Source organism: Nothobranchius furzeri, chromosome 2 (genome assembly GCF_043380555.1).
Source record: "Nothobranchius furzeri strain GRZ-AD chromosome 2, NfurGRZ-RIMD1, whole genome shotgun sequence".
NCBI lineage: Eukaryota > Metazoa > Chordata > Actinopteri > Cyprinodontiformes > Nothobranchiidae > Nothobranchius > Nothobranchius furzeri.
In genome coordinates this window covers 59,127,267-59,146,540 of record NC_091742.1, presented here as the reverse complement: position 1 = coordinate 59,146,540, position 19,274 = coordinate 59,127,267, and the positions used below count along the sequence as shown (strand labels likewise).

Here is a 19,274-nt window from a genome sequence, read left to right as displayed (position 1 = left end):
AACAAAGTCATTTTTACTGTCAATTGCTGTTGATAATTTATGTTATTTTAATTCCATTATTGCCATTGCTGTGGAATGATTAGTTGTAAACCCACATTTTTCATTGTTTAAAATATTATTTTTTTCGATGAATTTATCCAACCTTAATACAAACACTTTTCCCAATATTTTAGAAAACTGTGGGAGCAGTGACATAAATTGACCCTAATTGTGAATGTCACTGATTGTGTCTCTCTATGTCGGGGTCGGCAACCTGTTCCCATCAAAGAGCCATTATTACCAGTTTCCCACAGTAAAGAAAACACTGGGAGCCACAGCAGCCGTGGCGTTGTGGGCGGGGCCTACCCTCAGACAGCAGAGAGCTGCTTTAACCAATCACAACAGGTGACAGCAGCCAGTACCGGTCGCTCGTGTAAGTCAAAGTTATCTTTCATAAGAAGATAATCAATAAAACGATTTATATAGAGTGGATCCAGAAGTTGTAGCCCGTCTCTGCCTACAATATTTTGATATTTTTCACCCTGTTGGTGGTTTTACTGAGCAGGTGCCACTTTTGTCATACGTTTCTTTTTAAAACATGTTTAGACTGTTCAGAATACAAATCCAGGCTCTGTCACGTTTGATTGTTGTAATTAAACATTGTAGGTGGGGAAGGTCAGAAAAGGATCCGATCAATTTGTTATTCCCTCATTTACAATGACGGAGACAACGGTGCAGTGCGCCTGGCTCTGGTGTTAATCAAGTTTAATTATATCTCTTTGCAACAATTTTCACAAGAAAACAGAACAGTTAAAAGCAGGGCTTGTGTTGACCGGATAGTTCTCGTATTTGACCGTTTATTTTGACGGAGAATGAATAGAAAGAGTTACCCCGACCAGGGCCAGATTAACACTTTGTTGTACCCTGGGCAACAATATTCAAGGGCCCTATCATCAGGACCCAAGGATCACCATAATATGGTCACATACAGAATATTTTACTGTAATATGCAGTAAATATACTAAATACTTGAATGCCTGACATCACGTAACCCGCTCAGGGTAACCTTTGACCCACCTTGTGTGGACTGACCAATGAGGAGAGGGTCTTAACTTGAGGCCCTCTCTTCATTGGTCAGTCTGCATGAGACTGACTCTCAACCGCTCTCAACTGACGTTCAAAGTCATAGGCAGCAAAGCGTCTCTGTGCAGCGCAAAAGCCCGGGTGGACAGTTTGTTTGAATATAGGGTGACCATATTTCCATTTCCAAAAAAGAGGACATGGGATCTGTGCCTATGATGCAAAACTATGGCAACGCCACACAAACCACAGTGGGATCCTTTTTTTGTAAGAACTAAATTAATATCAGATTCTGCCAATAAAAGGGCTCTAAAACAATTCATATGTAAATATTTAGCATATTTATTGCAAAATCTCATTTTTCTGCTTTTGTGCTGCAACAAGGTTTTATTAATAATAAATTATTATACCTTTTGTTTTACTACAGCATCGGCAAGCTTCCTGTGCACAGATTATTAAGGATGCTTGTTTCAGCTGTGAGAATAGACGATAGGATCAATGAAAATATAAGTTGTCACACACTCCATGGAAACTTTCAGAGAATCCACAAATAGTGGCTTTCAAATAGTTTTGTTACTTTTTGCAAGTTTAGACAATAAACAGATGAGACAGCATGTCTGATCATTTAGTTTTTAATCTGATAATATTAGAACATGTCAGTAATGTCTGAGGGGCTTTTACAAACACTGTATAACTAACACTCCTGGACAGGGTAATAATTACTCAGAGGCTTCTGGGGAGCCCAGTTGGGGGGGGGGGGGGGGGGGGGGGTCATTTAGCCTTGGCCCCCAAAATGTCTTGAAACAGCCCTGGGTGTGTGATTGAGTTACGAAGGTGATCTGAATTGTATAAATATTACATGTGTATAACTTATTGTTTTTATACAGGTAAAAACGTGTAGTGCAGATAAATCTACCTACATTTTACTTTTCAACACTTTGTTTTGTTTTCTTGCTTTTATTGAACCATTTTCCTGTCCTGTGTCTCTCATCTTCCTGCATCTCCTCTAAGCTCTCCAGAAAATCTGCTGCCTGGATTCTTACTTTTTCACCTCATCGGTTACTTTTGAGCAGATCAAAGGATCTCCTGACCGCAAAGCGGAGAGCGCGTTTCGATCCTGCGTCAGTAAGGTGAAATCACCGCAGCACAGGGCTCCGCAGTAGAGCGCTTCAGGCGCAAATAAGACAGAAAATAGAGAACATGTGCGGACATGAACGATCGTGTGCTAATTATAGTTTTTTTGGTTGCGTCACTTTGAGAATAGACCGTGCGCTGGAAGCAGCAGCCTGGAGCGCTGCGCAACAACGCAGCGCTGTGCCGCTCTCTGTGCTCTCTTGTCAGAAGAGTCCGTAAATGATGTAATATAGGTAGAAAACTTTTTCCCGGCTCGCCTGGATGTAGGATATCCAGCTCCCACATAATTCGATCCCTGCTCCTGGATGAAAAGCCGGACATTTTCATCAAGAACCCCCAGTCCGGACAGAGAGTGAAAAGTGGACATGTCCGGGGAAAACCAGACGTACGGTCACCATAGTTTATAAAGCGGGAGATTACAGATAGGCCTACAGTATTTTGCTCGTACCCTTGCTGCCCTGGGCCCTTTAGAGTTTGTGGGCCCTGGGCAATTGCCCAGTTGCCCATATGGTTAATCCGGCCTTGACCCCGACACATGCAGACGAACTGACATTTTATTCTACGCACATCGCAGATGTAGCTAAATCACTCAAGAAAAGATTCCCATCTGAACATCTGAGCTGGACACTGCTCAGCGCAGCTCACTGTCAGCGTGTACGTATGGTGCCCAGCGAGCTGAAGATGTGGAGAGGGGCTTGGAGCGCGTCGCAGAGCCAGAGCGCATGCAGGAAGATTCCTCCGACTGAAGCGAGACTTGTCACTTATAAAATGTTCCCTGATTATGAAACTTTGGCTGAATAGTGCTTGTTCCTGTCTCCAATGTGGCGACACATCCAGGAGCCTGTCTGAGGAGAGTCCCAGAATCTCACATCCTCTTCAGCTCAGAAAGCGCCTATGAATACGCACAAGCGTGACCCGTCAACCCGGTCTCACAGTAAGACCGGGTTGGAACTGTTCAGGTTTACGCAGACAATCTTTACATTTAGAATTGGCATACTGATGTAAACTTAATGCAGTAAAATATAAAGCATTTTATTTAAACATCCATTCATTATTTTACAAGCACAGAGAGCCGCGGGTTGCCGACCCCCACTCTATGTGGTCCTGGTCTGAAGTGGCAAACTATCCAGGGTGTGCTCCAAAAATGTATCCAATTATTGGGTAGACACTGGTTCTAGTGGGGATATAATATAATATAATATAATATAATATAATAGAATAGAATAGAATAGAATAGAATAGAAAACAACTTTATTGTCTATCGTGGAGTATATGCACATTCATACATACAAGCATTCATGACACTTTGTCCTCTGGTTGGGTCTCATCATTTACCTTGGTTAAGGATCAATACAGCACTTGGTACAAATGATTTCTTATATAGATATTTTGGCTGCAAGAGGCACCCTAAAATGCCTTCCTGAACTCAAGGCTTCAAACTGACAGAAGAGAGGATGACTGCTGTCTGCTACTATTGGGCCATTCCCATCTGTACCGGGTCGGCCCGGGCCGGGTAGCGTAGGTTGTTTACATATCTGGGTGGCCTGGTATTTTTCCGGGCCAACCAAGGCTCATTCTCAGCCCTCTTCTCGAGGGGGTCTGCTTCAGGCCGACCAGGGCCAACACACCCACCGCTGACAGCAAATTCACACCTTCCATTAGTGCAAGCCTCTGATTGGTGGGTAGAATCAGCCCACATGGGCTTAAGGCAAGGATGTGTGGAATCAACCGGGCCAGGCTGGGGCCGACTGGGGCTACCCGGCCCGGGCCGACCCGGTACAGATGGGAATGGCCCAAATGTTACTTGCAATGTTCCTCATTCTTTCAGCAGCCAACTGGGAGAAAGTTTTCTGAGGTCTGTCAACTATTTTGTCTGCCCACGAGACAATTCGCAGACGTGAATTTGCAGTTCACATGACCAGACCAGGCTGGGAGGTGCAGAGTCAGAATGCTCTTCACAGTTGCTTTATAAACAAGCTCTAGGGTTTGCCGACTGACACCCAGACTTCCAAGCTTTTCTCTGTGAGCATTTCTTAAAGATGTAGTCAGTGTTTTTGGCTAAACTGAGCCGACAGTCTGAATGAGCCTAAGTATTTAAAGTGTTCCTCACGTTCAACAGACTGATTAGAGGTTCCACAGTAAAGTCTTGTTTCAGAGATGTAATGAGCTCCTTGGCTACATTGATCTCCAACTCACTCTGACCGTGTTATGATTCCAAGGGGTTGATATGTGATAAAAACAATGCTTCTCACCTAGAATCTTGTTTTTCCATCAATTCGACCAAACCCACTACACGAAGCACGCACTGCAAGGCCACAGAAAATAATTTGCTCATGGTTTTCATTCGGTCAAACTTCTCATTCAGATCTGGTCTATAAGCATGGTTGCATGGTCTAACATATGATAAGACAAGTTTATTTTTGTTTGTTTTGTGAATTAAACCAACTACATTTTGCATCACAACTAGATTTAAGATAGACGAAAACGAAATAACGTTTGTTTGTTCTTGTGTTGGTGTTGATTGTTTGATTCAGTCTGTCTGTTTCAGAGGCCTGATAACCAGTCTTCTATTGTCAATATGCAAGTCAAAGACTTTAGGTGGCGTACATGGCCTGTATTTGATATTTGATAAAGCACCTTCTAGAGTCCTGGAAACCCCAAGGCACTTTACATCACAATCAGTCATTCACCCATTCATACACACATTCACACCCTGGTGGGGATGAGCACTGACAGAGGCGAGGCTGCCAAGCATTGGTGCCACCGGTCCCTCCGACCACCACCAGCAGGCAAGGGGGGTAAAATGTCTTGCCAAAGGACACAACGACAGCGACAAACTGAGTGGGGCTCGAACCTGCAACCTTCCGGTTACGGAGCGAACACCTAACTCCTGTGCCACCATCACCAAATAACCAAGTGTTTGAGCTACACTGAGGTTAGAAAACAAAAAATACATTTAGGAAATTTGATACCAATGTCCATATCAGACAATGCACACTCTGAGCTTAACATTGTATTATCCATTGAATTCAAGACGCATGTAGCGGATATTCTACAGGGGACCACTTTTACATAAAACCCATTCTGGTCCATTGTAGTTGGCTGAAGTCCAGATATGGTTAACCTTTGTTTTCAAACTTTTTTATACCAAAATGCTTCTGGATTAAACAAGAAAGACAGTCTGACTTGTCACTATGATCAAATTACAAGGCAGTAGACTTGGAAGATTTATGGTGGACTGTTTTGGAGTGTTTGCGTTGAACTCATTTTTGCCGCTGTTGCAGTAACTGGTTGTAAAGAAGCCTGGTTGTGTATGTGACCTCTGGCATGATGTACTTGAGGCAGAGCTCCTTTGCCTTCTTGCCAATATTTGATGGGAGTTCATAACCAACTATGCCAACTTTTTTACTGGGCTCCCAAGGACGGAGTTCCTTGCGTTTGATCTCAGAAGCCGAACGCTGAAGTGGTAACTGCCCACCAAAACAGCTTTTCATTAGCTTCTGTTGGGCCTGTCGAATAAGATCCACTTCCTTCGCCACACTGTCTAGGCCCAGTTCTGACAGTTTGACCCAGAATGATGCATTAAAGTACTCATAAAGGTATGCATCCATGGAATTCCAGGCATAGATCTTTTCAGAAACATCCGAAGAAAGACTCTTCTTAGATTGTTCAGTTCTCATGTTAAGTTTAATATACACAATGTCTTCCAAGTCCCAAGAGAGAAGATGTCGAAGAAGAACTAGAGATTCATCAAAATACTCAGAAATCATCACCAAGGAAAAAACTTTCTCCACCTTTGCCACAAAGGCTTTTGCAGAAGCCACATCCCCTCTTGGCCAATCTTTGTTACCACCTAAGTCAAAGGTCAAAGTGTTGTGAACATACATGGCGTTCTTCCCTTGTGGCCGGTAGTATTTTAAGGGGTTTGCTAAGAAGGCTTTCAGGGAGCCTTGAGGGACCCTCCTGAAGGCCTCACTATGGTTACCATAGTAACTGAACAAAGATTCAAACATAGAAGCTGGCTCCCTCAGGATAGTGAAGTATATTGTATTGTCTGGCATAAGGCTTTGTACTGCATATCGATTGAAGCGCATGTGACTAGTGATTATGTTCGGTGGTTTTTTTTGTGGATAAACAAACTTAGTGGAGAAGGAAAGTGGGTAACAAAACTGGTGACCACAGCTTTGCGTAGGCAATGCCACTGTCAGGTTGTTGCGCTCAGCAAAACGAAACAGCATGTTCTGGATGGTGGTGCTGGCCGTTTTGTGGGTCTTGAGGAAGACAATGTTGGTGTGCTTCGGCTTCGGATTGGAGGCTGGGGTAGAGTCAAGGATAGGGTACTGTTTCATTTCCCTTTGCTGTTGCTGCTGTTGTTGTTGTTGATTCTGCTCCTGTTGTTGTTGTTTCTCCTGCTGTTGTTGTTGGTTCTGCTCCTGTGGTTGTTGCTGCTGTTGTTGATTCTGCTCCTGTTGTTGTTCTTGTTGCTGCTGTTGTTGTTGTTTCTCCTTTTCTTGTTGCTGCTGTTGTTGTTGTTGATGCTGCTCCTGTTGTTGTTGTTTCTCCTGCTGTTGTTGTTGGTTCTGCTCCTGTAGTTGTTGCTGCTGTTGTTGTTGTTGATTCTGCTCCTGTTGTTGTTGTTGTTTCTCCTGCTGTTGTTGTTGCATCTGCTCCTGTTGTTGTTGCTCCTGTTGTTGTTTCTCCTGCTGTTGTTGTTGTTGTTGCTGCTGCTGCTGTTGTTGTTGTTGCTGCTGCTGCTGCTCCTGTTCTTGTTGCTGCTGTTGTTGTAGCTGCTGTTGTTGTTGTTGGTTCTGCTCCTGTGGTTGTTGCTGCTGTTGCTGTTGTTCTTGTTGCTGCTGCTGTTGTTGTTGTTGTTTCTCCTTTTCTTGTTGCTGCTGTTGTTGTTGTTGATTCTGCTCCTGTTGTTGTTGTTGCTGCTGTTGTTGTTGTTGATTCGGCTCCTGTTGTTGTTGTTTCTCCTGCTGTTGTTGTTGGTTCTGCTCCTGTTGTTGTTGCTCCTGTTGTTGCTGTTGCTGCAGTTGTAGTTGTTTCTCCTGCTGTTGTTGTTCTTGTTGCTGCTGCTGCTGCTGCTGTTGTTGTTCTTGTTGCTCCTGTTCTTGTTGCTGCTGTTGTTGTTGCTGCTGTAGTTGTTGTTGATTCTGCTCCTGTTGTTGTTGTTTCTCCTGCTGTTGTTGTTGGTTCTGCTCCTGTTGTTGTTGCTGTTGTTGTTGCTGCTGCAGTTTTTGTTGTTGTTGTTGTTTCTCCTGCTGTTGTTGCTCCTGTTGTTGTTGCTCCTGTTGTTGTTGTTGCTGCTGCTGCTGCTGTTTTTGTTGCTGTTCCTGCTGCTGTTGTTGTTGTCGCTGCTGCTGTTGTTGCTGCTGCTTTAGTTGTAGCTGCTTCTGCTGTTGTTCTTGTTGTTGCTGCTGCTTTAGTTGTTTCTGTTGCTGCTTTAATGTTTGCTGTTGCTGCTGTTTTTGTTGTTGCTGTTCCTGCTGTGGTGGTTTTTGCTGCTGTTGTTTTTGTTGTTGGTGGTGCTGTTGTGGTTGTTGCGTCTGTTTTTGTTGAACAAAGGGAGCCAGAGTAGTCAAATGCAGCACACTAAAGGTATCCAATTTCCTTAGATTAAAAATAAAGATGTATGTTTTAAGTAATTCAAGCTGAGGCAAACAGCAATGTAGAAACAATATTCATGACAGAAATAGTTGGTAGACAAGAGAAGCAGTTTGAAAAAAAAGTGTGTTTGCATTTCAATCACTAACCAGCTGAAGTAGTTCCTGTTGTACACCAAAAGACTGAGAGTACAAACAAGAAGAAGGACCACAAATAACCTCTTCTGTGACATTTCTTGATGGCTGTATTTGGGCTGTGGAAGACAGAGAGGAAATAGTCAAATGAGTGAAACCAAAGTGATAAAAGGGTAGGACAGGAGTAAAGGTACAGAGATGTTTAGACATGTAATATTTTGACTTTACTTGGGCCTGGATCAGTTATCTTTAAATAGACTCCAGTTGGTTCAAAATGGAGCTTACTGACTAGCACCATAAAGTGTGAACATATAACCCCAGTACTGGAACATCTTCATTGGATCCCTGTGTACAACAGGAATCCTTTCAAAGTCCTCTTTGTTTTTAAATCTCTTCATGGATTCACCATGCGTCAGCGAGTTATTGTCCATCTACACTCCCACCAGAAACATGAGATCTAACTCATGGCCTTTTTCAATTGGTCCAAAAACACACTTAAAAACTCAGGGAGAAAGGGCTCCCTGTGGCTGGTCCTCAGCTGTGGAGCCTTCCTGTGAATCTAAGAACCACACAAAACAAAAGCTTTTGCTTTTGCCAATCAGCAATGATAAGTTAAATTACACCTTCATAGCCCTCTAGTTTGTATTATTCACATTTTCTGTCATAACCTGTAAATCTGCAAATAATCTACCCTTACAACAACGAGGCTGTAAATAAAGTTCACACAAGAAAAAGAAAATGAATACCTCACAATAAGATCTAAAGAAACTGCCTTAGTTGATCCATGCAGTTGGAAAACGTCTACAGCAGTGGCTCCCAAACTTATTTAGCCGCGCACCCCCTTCTATGTCCCAACCATGTTGACGCACCCCCCAGCCCCACATCAGGGCATGGCTATATATATATATATATATATATACATATATATATATATATATATATCAGACGTCACGCTAAACCAGGGGTGAGCAACCTGTTCCCATCAAAGAGCCATTATTACCCGTTTCCCACAGTAAAGAAAACACCACAGCAGCCGCGGCGTTGTGGGCGGGGCCTACCCTCAGACAGCAGAGAGCTGCTCACAACAGGTGACAGCAGCCAGTACCGGTCGCTCGTGTACGTCAAAGCTGTCTATCATAAGAAGATAATGAATAAAACGATTTATATAAAATGGATCCAGAAGTTGTAGCCCGTCTCTGCTACAATATTTTGATATTTTTCACCCTGTTGGTGGTTTTACTGAGCAGGTGCCACTTTTGTCATACGTTTCTTTTTAAAACATGTTTAGACTGTTCAGAATGCATATCCAGGCTCTGTCACATTTGATTGTTGTAATTATACTTTGTAGGTGGGGAAGGTCAGAAAAGGATCCGATCAATTTGTTTTTCCCTCATTTACAGTGATGGAGATAACGGCGCAGTGCGCCTGGTTCTGGTGTTAATCAAGTTAAATTTGTAACAATTTTCGCAAGAAAACAAAACAGTTAAAAGCAGGGCTTGTGTTGACCGGACAGTTCCCGTATTTGGCCGTTTATTTTGACAGAGAAAAAATAGAAAGAATTACCCCGACTCATGCAGACGAACTGACACTTTATTCGTTTCGCAAATCGCAGATGTAGCTAAATCACTCAAGAAAAGATTTCCTTCTGAACATCTGAGCTGGAAACCGCTCAGTCAGCGCGTACATAAGGTGCACAGCGAGCTGAAGATGTGGAGAGGGGCTTGGAACGCGCTGCAGAACCAGAGCGCATGCGGGAAGATTCCTTCCACTGAAGCGAGAGTTTTCCAAACCCGGTCTCTCAGAGAGACTTGTCACTTTGTTATGATTCGCCCCTTTTTGTGTTTGTGTTTAACTTTTTCTCTGTTGTTTTTGTTCAGGTCAGCTGCAGCTCCTCTCAGGAATCCTCCCCTTCCCTGTGAACCTCCTGGAGTGCTGCAGCTGAACCACATCATCTTGATTGCCCTCACCCTATTTCAGGCCACTGCTGCCAGTCATCAGTGTGGAGTTGTCTTTGCTGAGTTGTACTTGTATGGATTGAGTTTGGTTTTGGTTTTTGGTTCCCACAGTCAGTGGAGGAAGTTTGTTTATTAAATCTTTTTTGAACTCTGGATAAAGGATCTTTATTCCTGCAAATGGGCTACTGCAGAGGCAAACCGTGACATTACAACTCCACCCAGATGTCTGACCCAGCAGGAAGAACCCAGAGACAAGACCCTTCCTTACCTGCCTCTGGTGAGGGTGCTGCAGGAGAAGCCAGCCTTCCTGTTCTGACCCAGGAGCTCCGCAGCTGCATGTCAGGGTTGCAGCAGTTGCATGGACGTGTAGCCAGACTGGAGCAAGCGCCTGCTCCCCCTCGACAGGTTCGTTTGGGTCGTCCTGAAACTTTTTCTGGTACCGCAGAGGATTGTCGACCATTCCTCACCTCCTGCCGGCTCCATTTTGATTTTAATCCAAGCGAATTCCCCTCGGAGCAGAGCAAGGTGGCTTTTGCCTTGAGTTTCCTGATGGGCAGAGCCAAGAGGTGGGGGCTGGCTGAGTGGGATCGTGGAGCGGAGGTGGGTCGTTCCTTCCGGGCCTTTTCCACTCAACTCCTCGTGGTGTTTGATCCCTCAACACCGCACCGCGCGGCTGCTTCTGAGCTGCTCCGGCTCAAACAAGGAGATGACAGCGTGGCGTCCTATGCAGTACAGTTCCGGACGCTGGCGGCAAGCTCCCGCTGGCCTGATGATGCACTGGTCGACGTCTTCCTTCAGGGGCTCTCCAGCGAGCTCAAGGACGAGCTAGCCGCGAGGGAGGTTCCTGAGGAGCTGGAGGATCTTATCGATCTGGCTGTACGCATCGATCGGCGGAGGATGGAGTGCCTTCATGATGAGCTCCGCCCACTGACTTCTTCACCTCGTCCTCACCCGATTTCTGTGAGTGTTTCTCACCTGGGCAGTGACGCCCCGCCCTCGGAGCCCATGCAGCTAGCGGGTCGGGTGTCATCCTTTTCTCCGCCCTCACGACCGCCCACCAGTGTGCGGTTGACATATGGGACAAAACACGGTGAATATGACACCCTTATTGACTCCGGCTCTGATGGGGATCTGATGTCCCAGGCAGTGGTAAGCGAACTTCTGATTCCAGTCGAGGAGGTGTTTCCTGCATTGTCCATCCATGCTGTAAATGGTTCCCTTATCCACAAGGTGACTGCACGCACTGTTCCTGTCACTGTGACGGTCTCTGGGAACCACACAGAGCGGATGTGTTTTTTTGTGGTTGACTCTTTAGTGCCTCCTGTGATCCTGGGTTACCCCTGGCTAAGCAAACACTGTCCCCATATTGACTGGGTTTCTGGCCGCGTGTTGACGTGGAGTCCTTTTTGTTTATTGAACTGTTTGTCTGCTGCTCCTGTTCGCCCTGTTTCTAGCCAGCCTCCCTTGGAACCACCTGACATCAGTAATGTTCCCCCCGAATATACAGACTTGGCTGCGGTGTTCAGTAAGGTTCGTGCTAAGAACCTGCCCCCTCACCGTCCTTACGACTGTGCTGTGGACCTCCTTCCTGGTGCTCAACCTCCTAAAGGCCGTCTCTATCCTCTGTCCATCCCTGAGACAACAGCCATGGAGGAATACATTCAGGAGGGCTTACAGGCAGGCATTATTCGGCCATCCTCATCACCTGCGGGGGCAGGGTTTTTCTTTGTGGGCAAGAAGGATGGGGGTTTACGGCCGTGTATTGACTACAGGGGTCTGAATAGCGTCACGGTTCGTAACACTTACCCCCTGCCTCTCTTGCAGTCTGCCTTTGACCAGATTAGAGGGGCTCGGGTGTTCACTAAGCTGGATCTACGGAACGCTTATCATCTGGTGCGCATACGGGAGGGGGATGAGTGGAAAACTGCCTTCAACACCCCGTGCGGCCATTTTGAATACCTGGTGATGCCTTTTGGACTGACAAACGCACCAGCTGTGTTTCAGTGTTTTATTAATGATGTGTTGAAGGACATGATTAACAGATTTGTGTACGTCTATCTGGATGACATTTTAATTTTCTCCCCAGACCGTAAAACACATGTGCAGCACGTCAGGGCCGTTCTGCAGCGCCTACTTGAGAACCAGCTCTTCTGTAAGGCTGAAAAGTGTGAGTTTCACACCACCAAGACTAAGTTCTTGGGGCATGTAATCACGCCTGGAGAGGTACAGATGGACTGTGACAAGGTCAAAGCGGTTCTCGAGTGGCCTGTACCTACTGGTCGGAAGCAGCTTCAACGCTTCCTGGGGTTCGCCAACTTCTACAGGCGCTTCATCAGAGGTTTCAGTGGCGTGGCTGCACCCCTCCACAGACTCACCTCGGCTAAGGTACGTTTTGTCTGGGACACTGCTGCCGACATGGCCTTTGCCGAGCTCAAAAGACGGTTCTCTGCGGCCCCTATCCTGACCCAGCCTGACACCTCCAAGCAATTCATTGTGGAGGTTGATGCGTCTGAGTCAGGGGTGGGTGCTGTGCTGTCACAGAGAGCGTCTGATAATAAAGTACATCCCTGCGCGTATTTCTCCTGCAAGCTCACTCCTGCAGAGAGAAATTACGACATAGGGAACAGAGAGTTGCTAGCTGTTAAGCTAGCACTCGAAGAATGGCGCCACTGGTTGGAGGGTGCTGAGCAGCCGTTTTTGGTGTGGGCCGACCATAAGAACTTGGAGTATGTACGGACTGCCAAGCTCCTTAACCCCCGCCAAGCACGGTGGGCTCTTTTTTTTGACAGGTTTAATTTCAACCTCTCCTTCCGTCCGGGCAGTAAGAACATTAAACCTGATGCCCTGTCCCGCCAGTACCAGCAGGAGGGTGAGGCTTTGGAGTCAGAGTCCACGTTCATCGTGCCGCCCAACTTGGTCCTTGGGGTCTCTCGTTGGTCCTTGGAGCGCAGGATCAATGCTGCAGTCCGAGACCCCACTACCATTCCGTCTGGATGCCCCCCGCACTGTTTGTTTGTTCCCCCAGGTTTTTGCCCGGCGGTGTTGAAATGGGGGCATTCATCACGCCTGGCCTGCCATCCTGGGGTAACCAGGACTGCCTTCCTGGTAGCGCAGCGGTTCTGGTGGCCTACGGTGTCGTCTGACGTTCGAGCTTTTGTCTCCTCTTGCCCAGTGTGTGCCAGCGTCAAGTCACCCAGAACTCCTCCGGCTGGACTCCTGCAACCTCTACCTGTTCCCTCCAGACCTTGGTCCCACATTGCAATGGACTTCATCACTGGACTACCCAACTCTAAGGGTAAGACTGTGATCCTGACTGTAGTGGACAGGTTCTCAAAGATGGTGCATGCTATACCCCTGCAGAGATTGCCATCGGCTCAGCAACTGGCGGAGGTGGAGGTGCGGCATGTTTTTCGGCTGCACGGACTTCCGGAGAACATCACCTCGGATCGAGGACCCCAGTTTGTTGCAGCTTTTTGGAAGGAGTTCTGCAGACTCCTTGGAATAACGGTCAGTCTGAGCTCTGGTTTCCACCCTCAGACAAATGGTCAAGTAGAGCGCTTTAACCAGGATCTGGAGACCACCCTGCGTGCTATGTGCCTGAAGAACCCCCAGACTTGGTCCTCTCAACTCCCCTGGGCTGAGTATTCGCACAACACCCTGGTTAATTCTACTGGCTTCTCCCCCTTCCAGGCTGCCTACGGGTACCAACCGCCTCTCTTCCCCCATCAGGAGAGGTCGGCTTCCACCTCCGGTCCTGCAGCATTCGTGAGGCGCTGCCGTCGTACATGGACTGAGTACCGTTCCCGACTGGTTCGGAACCAGGAACGGTTCACCTCCGTGGCTAACTGCCGGAGGTCTGCTGCTCCGGAGTACAAGGTGGGTGACAGGGTTTGGCTCTCTTCGGCTGATCTGCCACTGAAGGGGGGTGCCAGGAAGATGCGGCCCCGATTCATCGGACCCTTCCCCATCACCAAGGTCATCAACCCAGTAGCCGTCAGGTTGGAGCTCCCTCGGGCACTGAGAGTCCACCCTGTGTTCCATGTGAGCAAGCTGAAGCCTGAGAAACTCTGTTCCCTGCAGACGCCACCTGCGGTCCCTCCAGCTCCCCGCATTGTGGATAATGGTCCTGTCTACAGCGTGAATAAGCTCTTGGCCTCGAGGAGAGTGGGCAGGGGCGTCCAATACCTCGTGGACTGGGTGGGTTACGGCCCGGCGGACAGGCAATGGGTCCCAGAACGCCACATCCTCAGCCGTGATCTGATCGATCAGTTTCACCGGGAACACCCCACCCAGCCGAGACGTCCGTCTGGGAGCCGGACTTTGTGAGGAGGGTTATGTTATGATTCGCCCCTTTTTGTGTTTGTGTTTAACTTTGTCTCTGTTGTTTTTGTTCAGGTCAGCTGCAGCTCCTCTCAGGAATCCTCCCCTTCCCTGTGAACCTCCTGGAGTGCTGCAGCTGAACCACATCATCTTGATTGCCCTCACCCTATTTCAGGCCACTGCTGCCAGTCATCAGTGTGGAGTTGTCTTTGCTGAGTTGTACTTGTATGGATTGAGTTTGGTTTTGGTTTTTGGTTCCCACAGTCAGTGGAGGAAGTTTGTTTATTAAATCTTTTTTGAACTCTGGATAAAGGATCTTTATTCCTGCAAATGGGTTACTGCAGAGGCAAACCGTGACACACTTAGAAAATGTTCCCTGATGATGAAACTTTGGCTGAATAGTGCTTGTTCCTGTTTCCAATGTGGCGTCTGAGGAGAGTCCCAGAATCTCACATCGTCTTCAGCTCAGAAAGCGCCTATATGATTACGCACAAGCGTGACGCGTCAACCCGGTCACACAGTAGACCGGGTTGGACCTGCAGGTTTACGCAGACAATCTTTACATTTAGAATTAGCTTACAGATGTAAATTTTATGCAGTAAAATATAAAGCATTTTATTTAAATATCCATTCATTATTTTACAAGCACAGAGAGCCGCATCAGATGGATGGAAGAGCCTCATGCAGCTCCAGAGCCGCGGATTGCCGACCCCTGAGCTAGGGCATGTGCGGAGGACACACACACACACAAGAAAAATATACTTGTTTTCAATTACGTTCATTGGGCCCACTTACATTTTCTTAGGCCCAGCCACAAATGAGTTTCTGGCTATGCTAATGGTGACTTTTGACAGACTTCTCTGAGCTCCGCAGCCATTACACTTTTCACCTCGCGCACCCCCTAGCGGCAACTCGCGCACCCCCAGGGGTGCGCGCACCACACTTTGGGAATCCCTGGTCTACAGCAATGGAATCTGGAAAAGTTTCCAGATATCACACGGCAGATATCCCATAAGGACACTAATGCTCAGTGGCCTAGTGGTAGAGTGACAGCCCCGAGACTGGGAGATCAGGGTTCGATTCTTGGTCGGGTCATACCAAAGACTTTGAAAAAAATGGGAGCCAATGCCTCCCTGCTTGACACTCGGCATTAAGGGGTTGGATTGGGGGGTTAAACCACCAAATGGTTCCCGAGCGCGGCCGTGTCTGCAGCTCACTGCTCCCCCAGGGGACGGGTCAAATGCGGAGAACAAATTTCGCACACACATTAGTTATGTGTGACAACTAATGGGACTTAAACTTTAAGGTTGCATGCATTGCAATGACAGGTCTCTCTCTCTCTCTCTCTCTCTCTCTCTCTCTCTCTCTCTCTCTCTCTCTCTCTCTCTCTCTCTCTCTCCATGATTAACTGGTTCAGTCACCTTCATTGTTTATTGAAGCTTTACTTAGTCCTTGCTGCTCCAAATGCAACTAAGTGGAGACTCATCGCTGCACTCTGACTATAAAGTTTTCAGGTTTACTGACTTTAAAGTTCAAGCAAGTTAAGAAACACATACATTTTTTACCAGTTTATGTTATCAATGATCTTACGTTGTATTTATGTTGATATGTATGATCAAGACAAAAACATGTTGGAATGAAACTAATTTATAGGCTGTTAGAATATGTCGTTTTTATCAAATGTTTTTATGGAAAAAATTCTGAAGGAATTAGGAAACTAAACATTAGAACGCGTTACAACAGTTTTATTAATAATCACACTCGTGCACACTTTTTTCTTTTAGTTCAGCAGTTATCCCGGCAAGTGTTCTTTTGCCTGCTGCTGTGGGAAAAAAAAAACAACAACCAGGAAGGAAAGAGTAAGAAAAAAAAACACAACCACAACGGTCCGTGTCCATTACGGGCAACCGATTTTCCTTTGGAGAAAAAAAAAATAGGGAAACGAGCCGTTTTGCCGATCACCAATCAAAAAACGAAAGAATGTAAACGGATGTCAACTCGTTTTTTGTTTTTCTATTTTCAACATAAAAAAGGAAAACGGAAAACAAACTTTTTTTTTTGTTTTTCGATAGTGTATTTCAAGATGAAACGTTTAAATCAGAAAATAAGGGGAAATAGCTCATTTTCTGCCTTAAATTTACCTTTTTCGCTGTGATCCGGAAGTTTACCTGCAAAAACACAAGCGAGACCCACAACCTGCACCAGCTGGACTATCTGGATTTTTAAAAATTCTTTGAGATTGGGTACAAATAGTTGTGGGTTTAGGGTACAGTAGATAACACCAACCTTTTCATTTCTAAACAGTTCACTCTACCTTCATGGGAAATCAATTCTGATTGGCAATGGGTCTATATAATGAACTGAAAAGGAGAAAAACATTAAGGTGTCCAAGAGATTAAGATCTTGTTGAATAAAGGCAGCTTGGGTAGGCAACTGTAGCACACCAAATAGTCAGAGCTGCTCACATCTGCATGTTTCTGCCCACTTCAGTTTTAGCAACATGTAAACGTTGGTCAAACTACTGCTAATGCTAACCTGAGCAGCTAATGTCCTTACTCTCAATTCCCTTCTCATGCTTCCCCCAGAAACGTTGTGCACATCTGTCTCAAACCCTCATACTGTTTTTACTCCGTCTGCCAGCCAGCGTTTGTTTACTATTTGCGTAGCTATAAACCAACCGTGAGAATGCCGACACTAAAAGGTTGAATGCCGCCACTTGCCATAGTGAAGCGAAACAAACTTATTCAATAATTTGGTTTTCTAATGTACTTTTAAACTAGGATAAAGTCTCCCAGTTTATTGCTGTAGGTTGACCTAGACTAGCTTAAATGCACATGTAAATGCACTCAGTAGCCGTTTTTACAAAATAATGCCGTGAATTTGCCGCAACGCCGTGGTGGCATCAAAACTGGTCCGAATGTGGCGGTAATGTGGCCCAATCGTGTCCTTTTTTACAAACGGTTACACAATGGTGGTATAAAGAGGGTATGGGGATGGTCTCTGCGCTGCCGCGGACTTCTGTTTATCTTGGGCATACCTTTCTTTTTAATTGCGATCAAATCTGCGATGGTAAAATTTTTTTGACAAGCCGCTGCTAAAGGTGTCTGTTCTCCGCAGTCCCTGTGCAGTCTCTGGTGATAGGACATGCAGCTCTAACAGAGAGAAAGTTTGCCACCTCACCTGGTTTTGTTCAAAAAGCAAAACCTATGGCCCGTGTTTACTTTCATTTTCAGTGTAGTTGCCGGCCAAAGCTCGGCATTAACTCCCCATGTCATCATGATACCTTCCCCTGTTGTGCCAAGGCACAATCGCTGTTTATAAGACTGTTACGTCACATATATGACATCACCACATAATCTCTCCACTAACGTAGCTGCTACTCATCAAATAGCCAGATTTATGGTGGTTTTTTCCTCCTGTGGGAAGTTTGCTGAACTTACAGGCGTTTCCCCTCCGTTTTCTCCGTGTCTGTTTTGATGACGTCACTTTCGTGAAGCGCATTTGTAGTCCAGGTCTTATTTTCACACAAAACCTAAAATAGCATTTCCCCCTGTTTGAAAACAAGCATTTTCTTGGTTTCAAAAAGGTTCTTTAAAATCCACGGACATCATATGTGAAATCTGTGGCACAAAACAAGCGGAATTAGAAAATTGCATTTTTAGCCCCGTTGACTTGCATGCATTTTTTCGTTCTTCCGGGAAACCCGTGGTCCGGAAGTGACTTAGGCTCCCTATGCCTCTGACATATTACTTTAATAAGTGTAGTACGTGCTCCCTACCATAACACACCCAAGACAGCTAACACCAGCTAGGATGTATTTATCTACTTATCAATTTACTCTGTATAACTCCTCTTTTCTTGTTATCTAGAATCTTCTGGTGCTGATCTGTAATTGGCAGCAGCCATGAAGCTCATGGAATGGGAGTGAGAAAGTGATTGTAGCAACCAAAATTTTACCATTTTCACATATTGCATCTTTCAATAAAAAAATGCTAAGATGCCCTTTGATGCATAATGTTCACTACAGCGGACAGGTACACAAAATTGTTATTTATTTATTTTTGCTATTAAGCACAGCTGTTGAAGACTTTACTGCATTTGAGCCCCTCCATTTGGACTTCAGTAAGTGAAGCCAACATACTTCATGTTCAGAATACACGCTGTCCACTGAGGTGGACATGTAATAAATTATTAGCAAATAATTAAATGTTACTAAAGATATTCGCTGAAATTTGTTTCGTTCACACCTAAAGATGAATGAAAAGAATTGTTAAAAGAATCACGGTTGAAGATTTCATAATTCATGCATCAAAGGGTTAAGGACACCTTAAAATTATATAATTATTCAAAATCACATCCCTTAAAATAGCAATTATTTTAGTCATGTCTACGCATCAAATTAATATAAACTTACGTTACAGACCCAAAGCCACAAAGTGTGTTATCTCCTCCAATCACTGACACACAGTGATGCTCACCTCTCTCATACAAACCGCATTTAACCTACTGAACTAGACCAGCCTGTTTGTTAAGTTTCACGTGTTCCTTTTTCTAAAGCGTGATCATCAGTCTCTGGGACCAATCGGCATTGTTGCTTTAGGAGGGATTGGCCACCAGATTAGAACATTTATGAGACACTTTGTGGAAAACCTGTTGCATGAAATGTACTCAACTGTTACAGCTGGCTTGCAGTTAGATGAAGTATAAATACTTATTTACTGTTGTAACGAAATACAGTGATGTAACTATCTAGAGTTGTATTTTAATACACTGTAAGTAGATCACTTGTTATAATCAGAAGATGGGCTGTTTTTATCATCAGGGAGTTTAATTAAACACTCGGTATTGACTTTGAGACAAGAAAAGAGAGAGAGTTGGGATCGTTTGAGAATCTTTAATTTCTTAATTATAAATTCTTAACAATCTACCAGGACTAACTCTGTGATGGATGAAAATGGATTTGGATGTTGCGTTGGTGCGTGTGTGTGTGGTTGGTTCAGACTCCTTAGGCGTACGTCATTGAATCTGGTAGTCTTTGTTATGACTAGATATCACGAGGCTTATA

General features: G+C 45.3%; 1 protein-coding gene across 1 annotated transcript; it reads right to left on the bottom strand.

The window, feature by feature from the left end:
• Positions 1-3,209: 3,209 nt before the first annotated feature.
• Positions 3,210-18,954, bottom strand: LOC107374146 (involucrin). Its single transcript, XM_054747716.2, has 3 exons — positions 18,624-18,954; positions 7,950-8,053; positions 3,210-7,806 (listed from the first exon to the last, which is right to left on the bottom strand). Exons 2-3 carry the CDS (start codon positions 8,030-8,032, stop codon positions 5,457-5,459), a joined length of 2,433 nt encoding a protein of 810 aa, XP_054603691.2. The 5' UTR covers positions 8,033-8,053; positions 18,624-18,954; the 3' UTR covers positions 3,210-5,456.
• Positions 18,955-19,274: the final 320 nt, after the last annotated feature.

Excerpts from the sequence above, each read along its gene's own strand:
- LOC107374146 (XM_054747716.2), bottom strand. The coding sequence starts at position 8,032 with ATGTCACAGAAGAGGTTATTTGTGGTCCTTCTTCTTGTTTGTACTCTC. Across the intron at positions 7,807-7,949 it reads AACAGGAACTACTTCAGCTG|GAAATTGGATACCTTTAGTG; the intron begins GTTAGTGATTGA and ends TTTTAATCTAAG.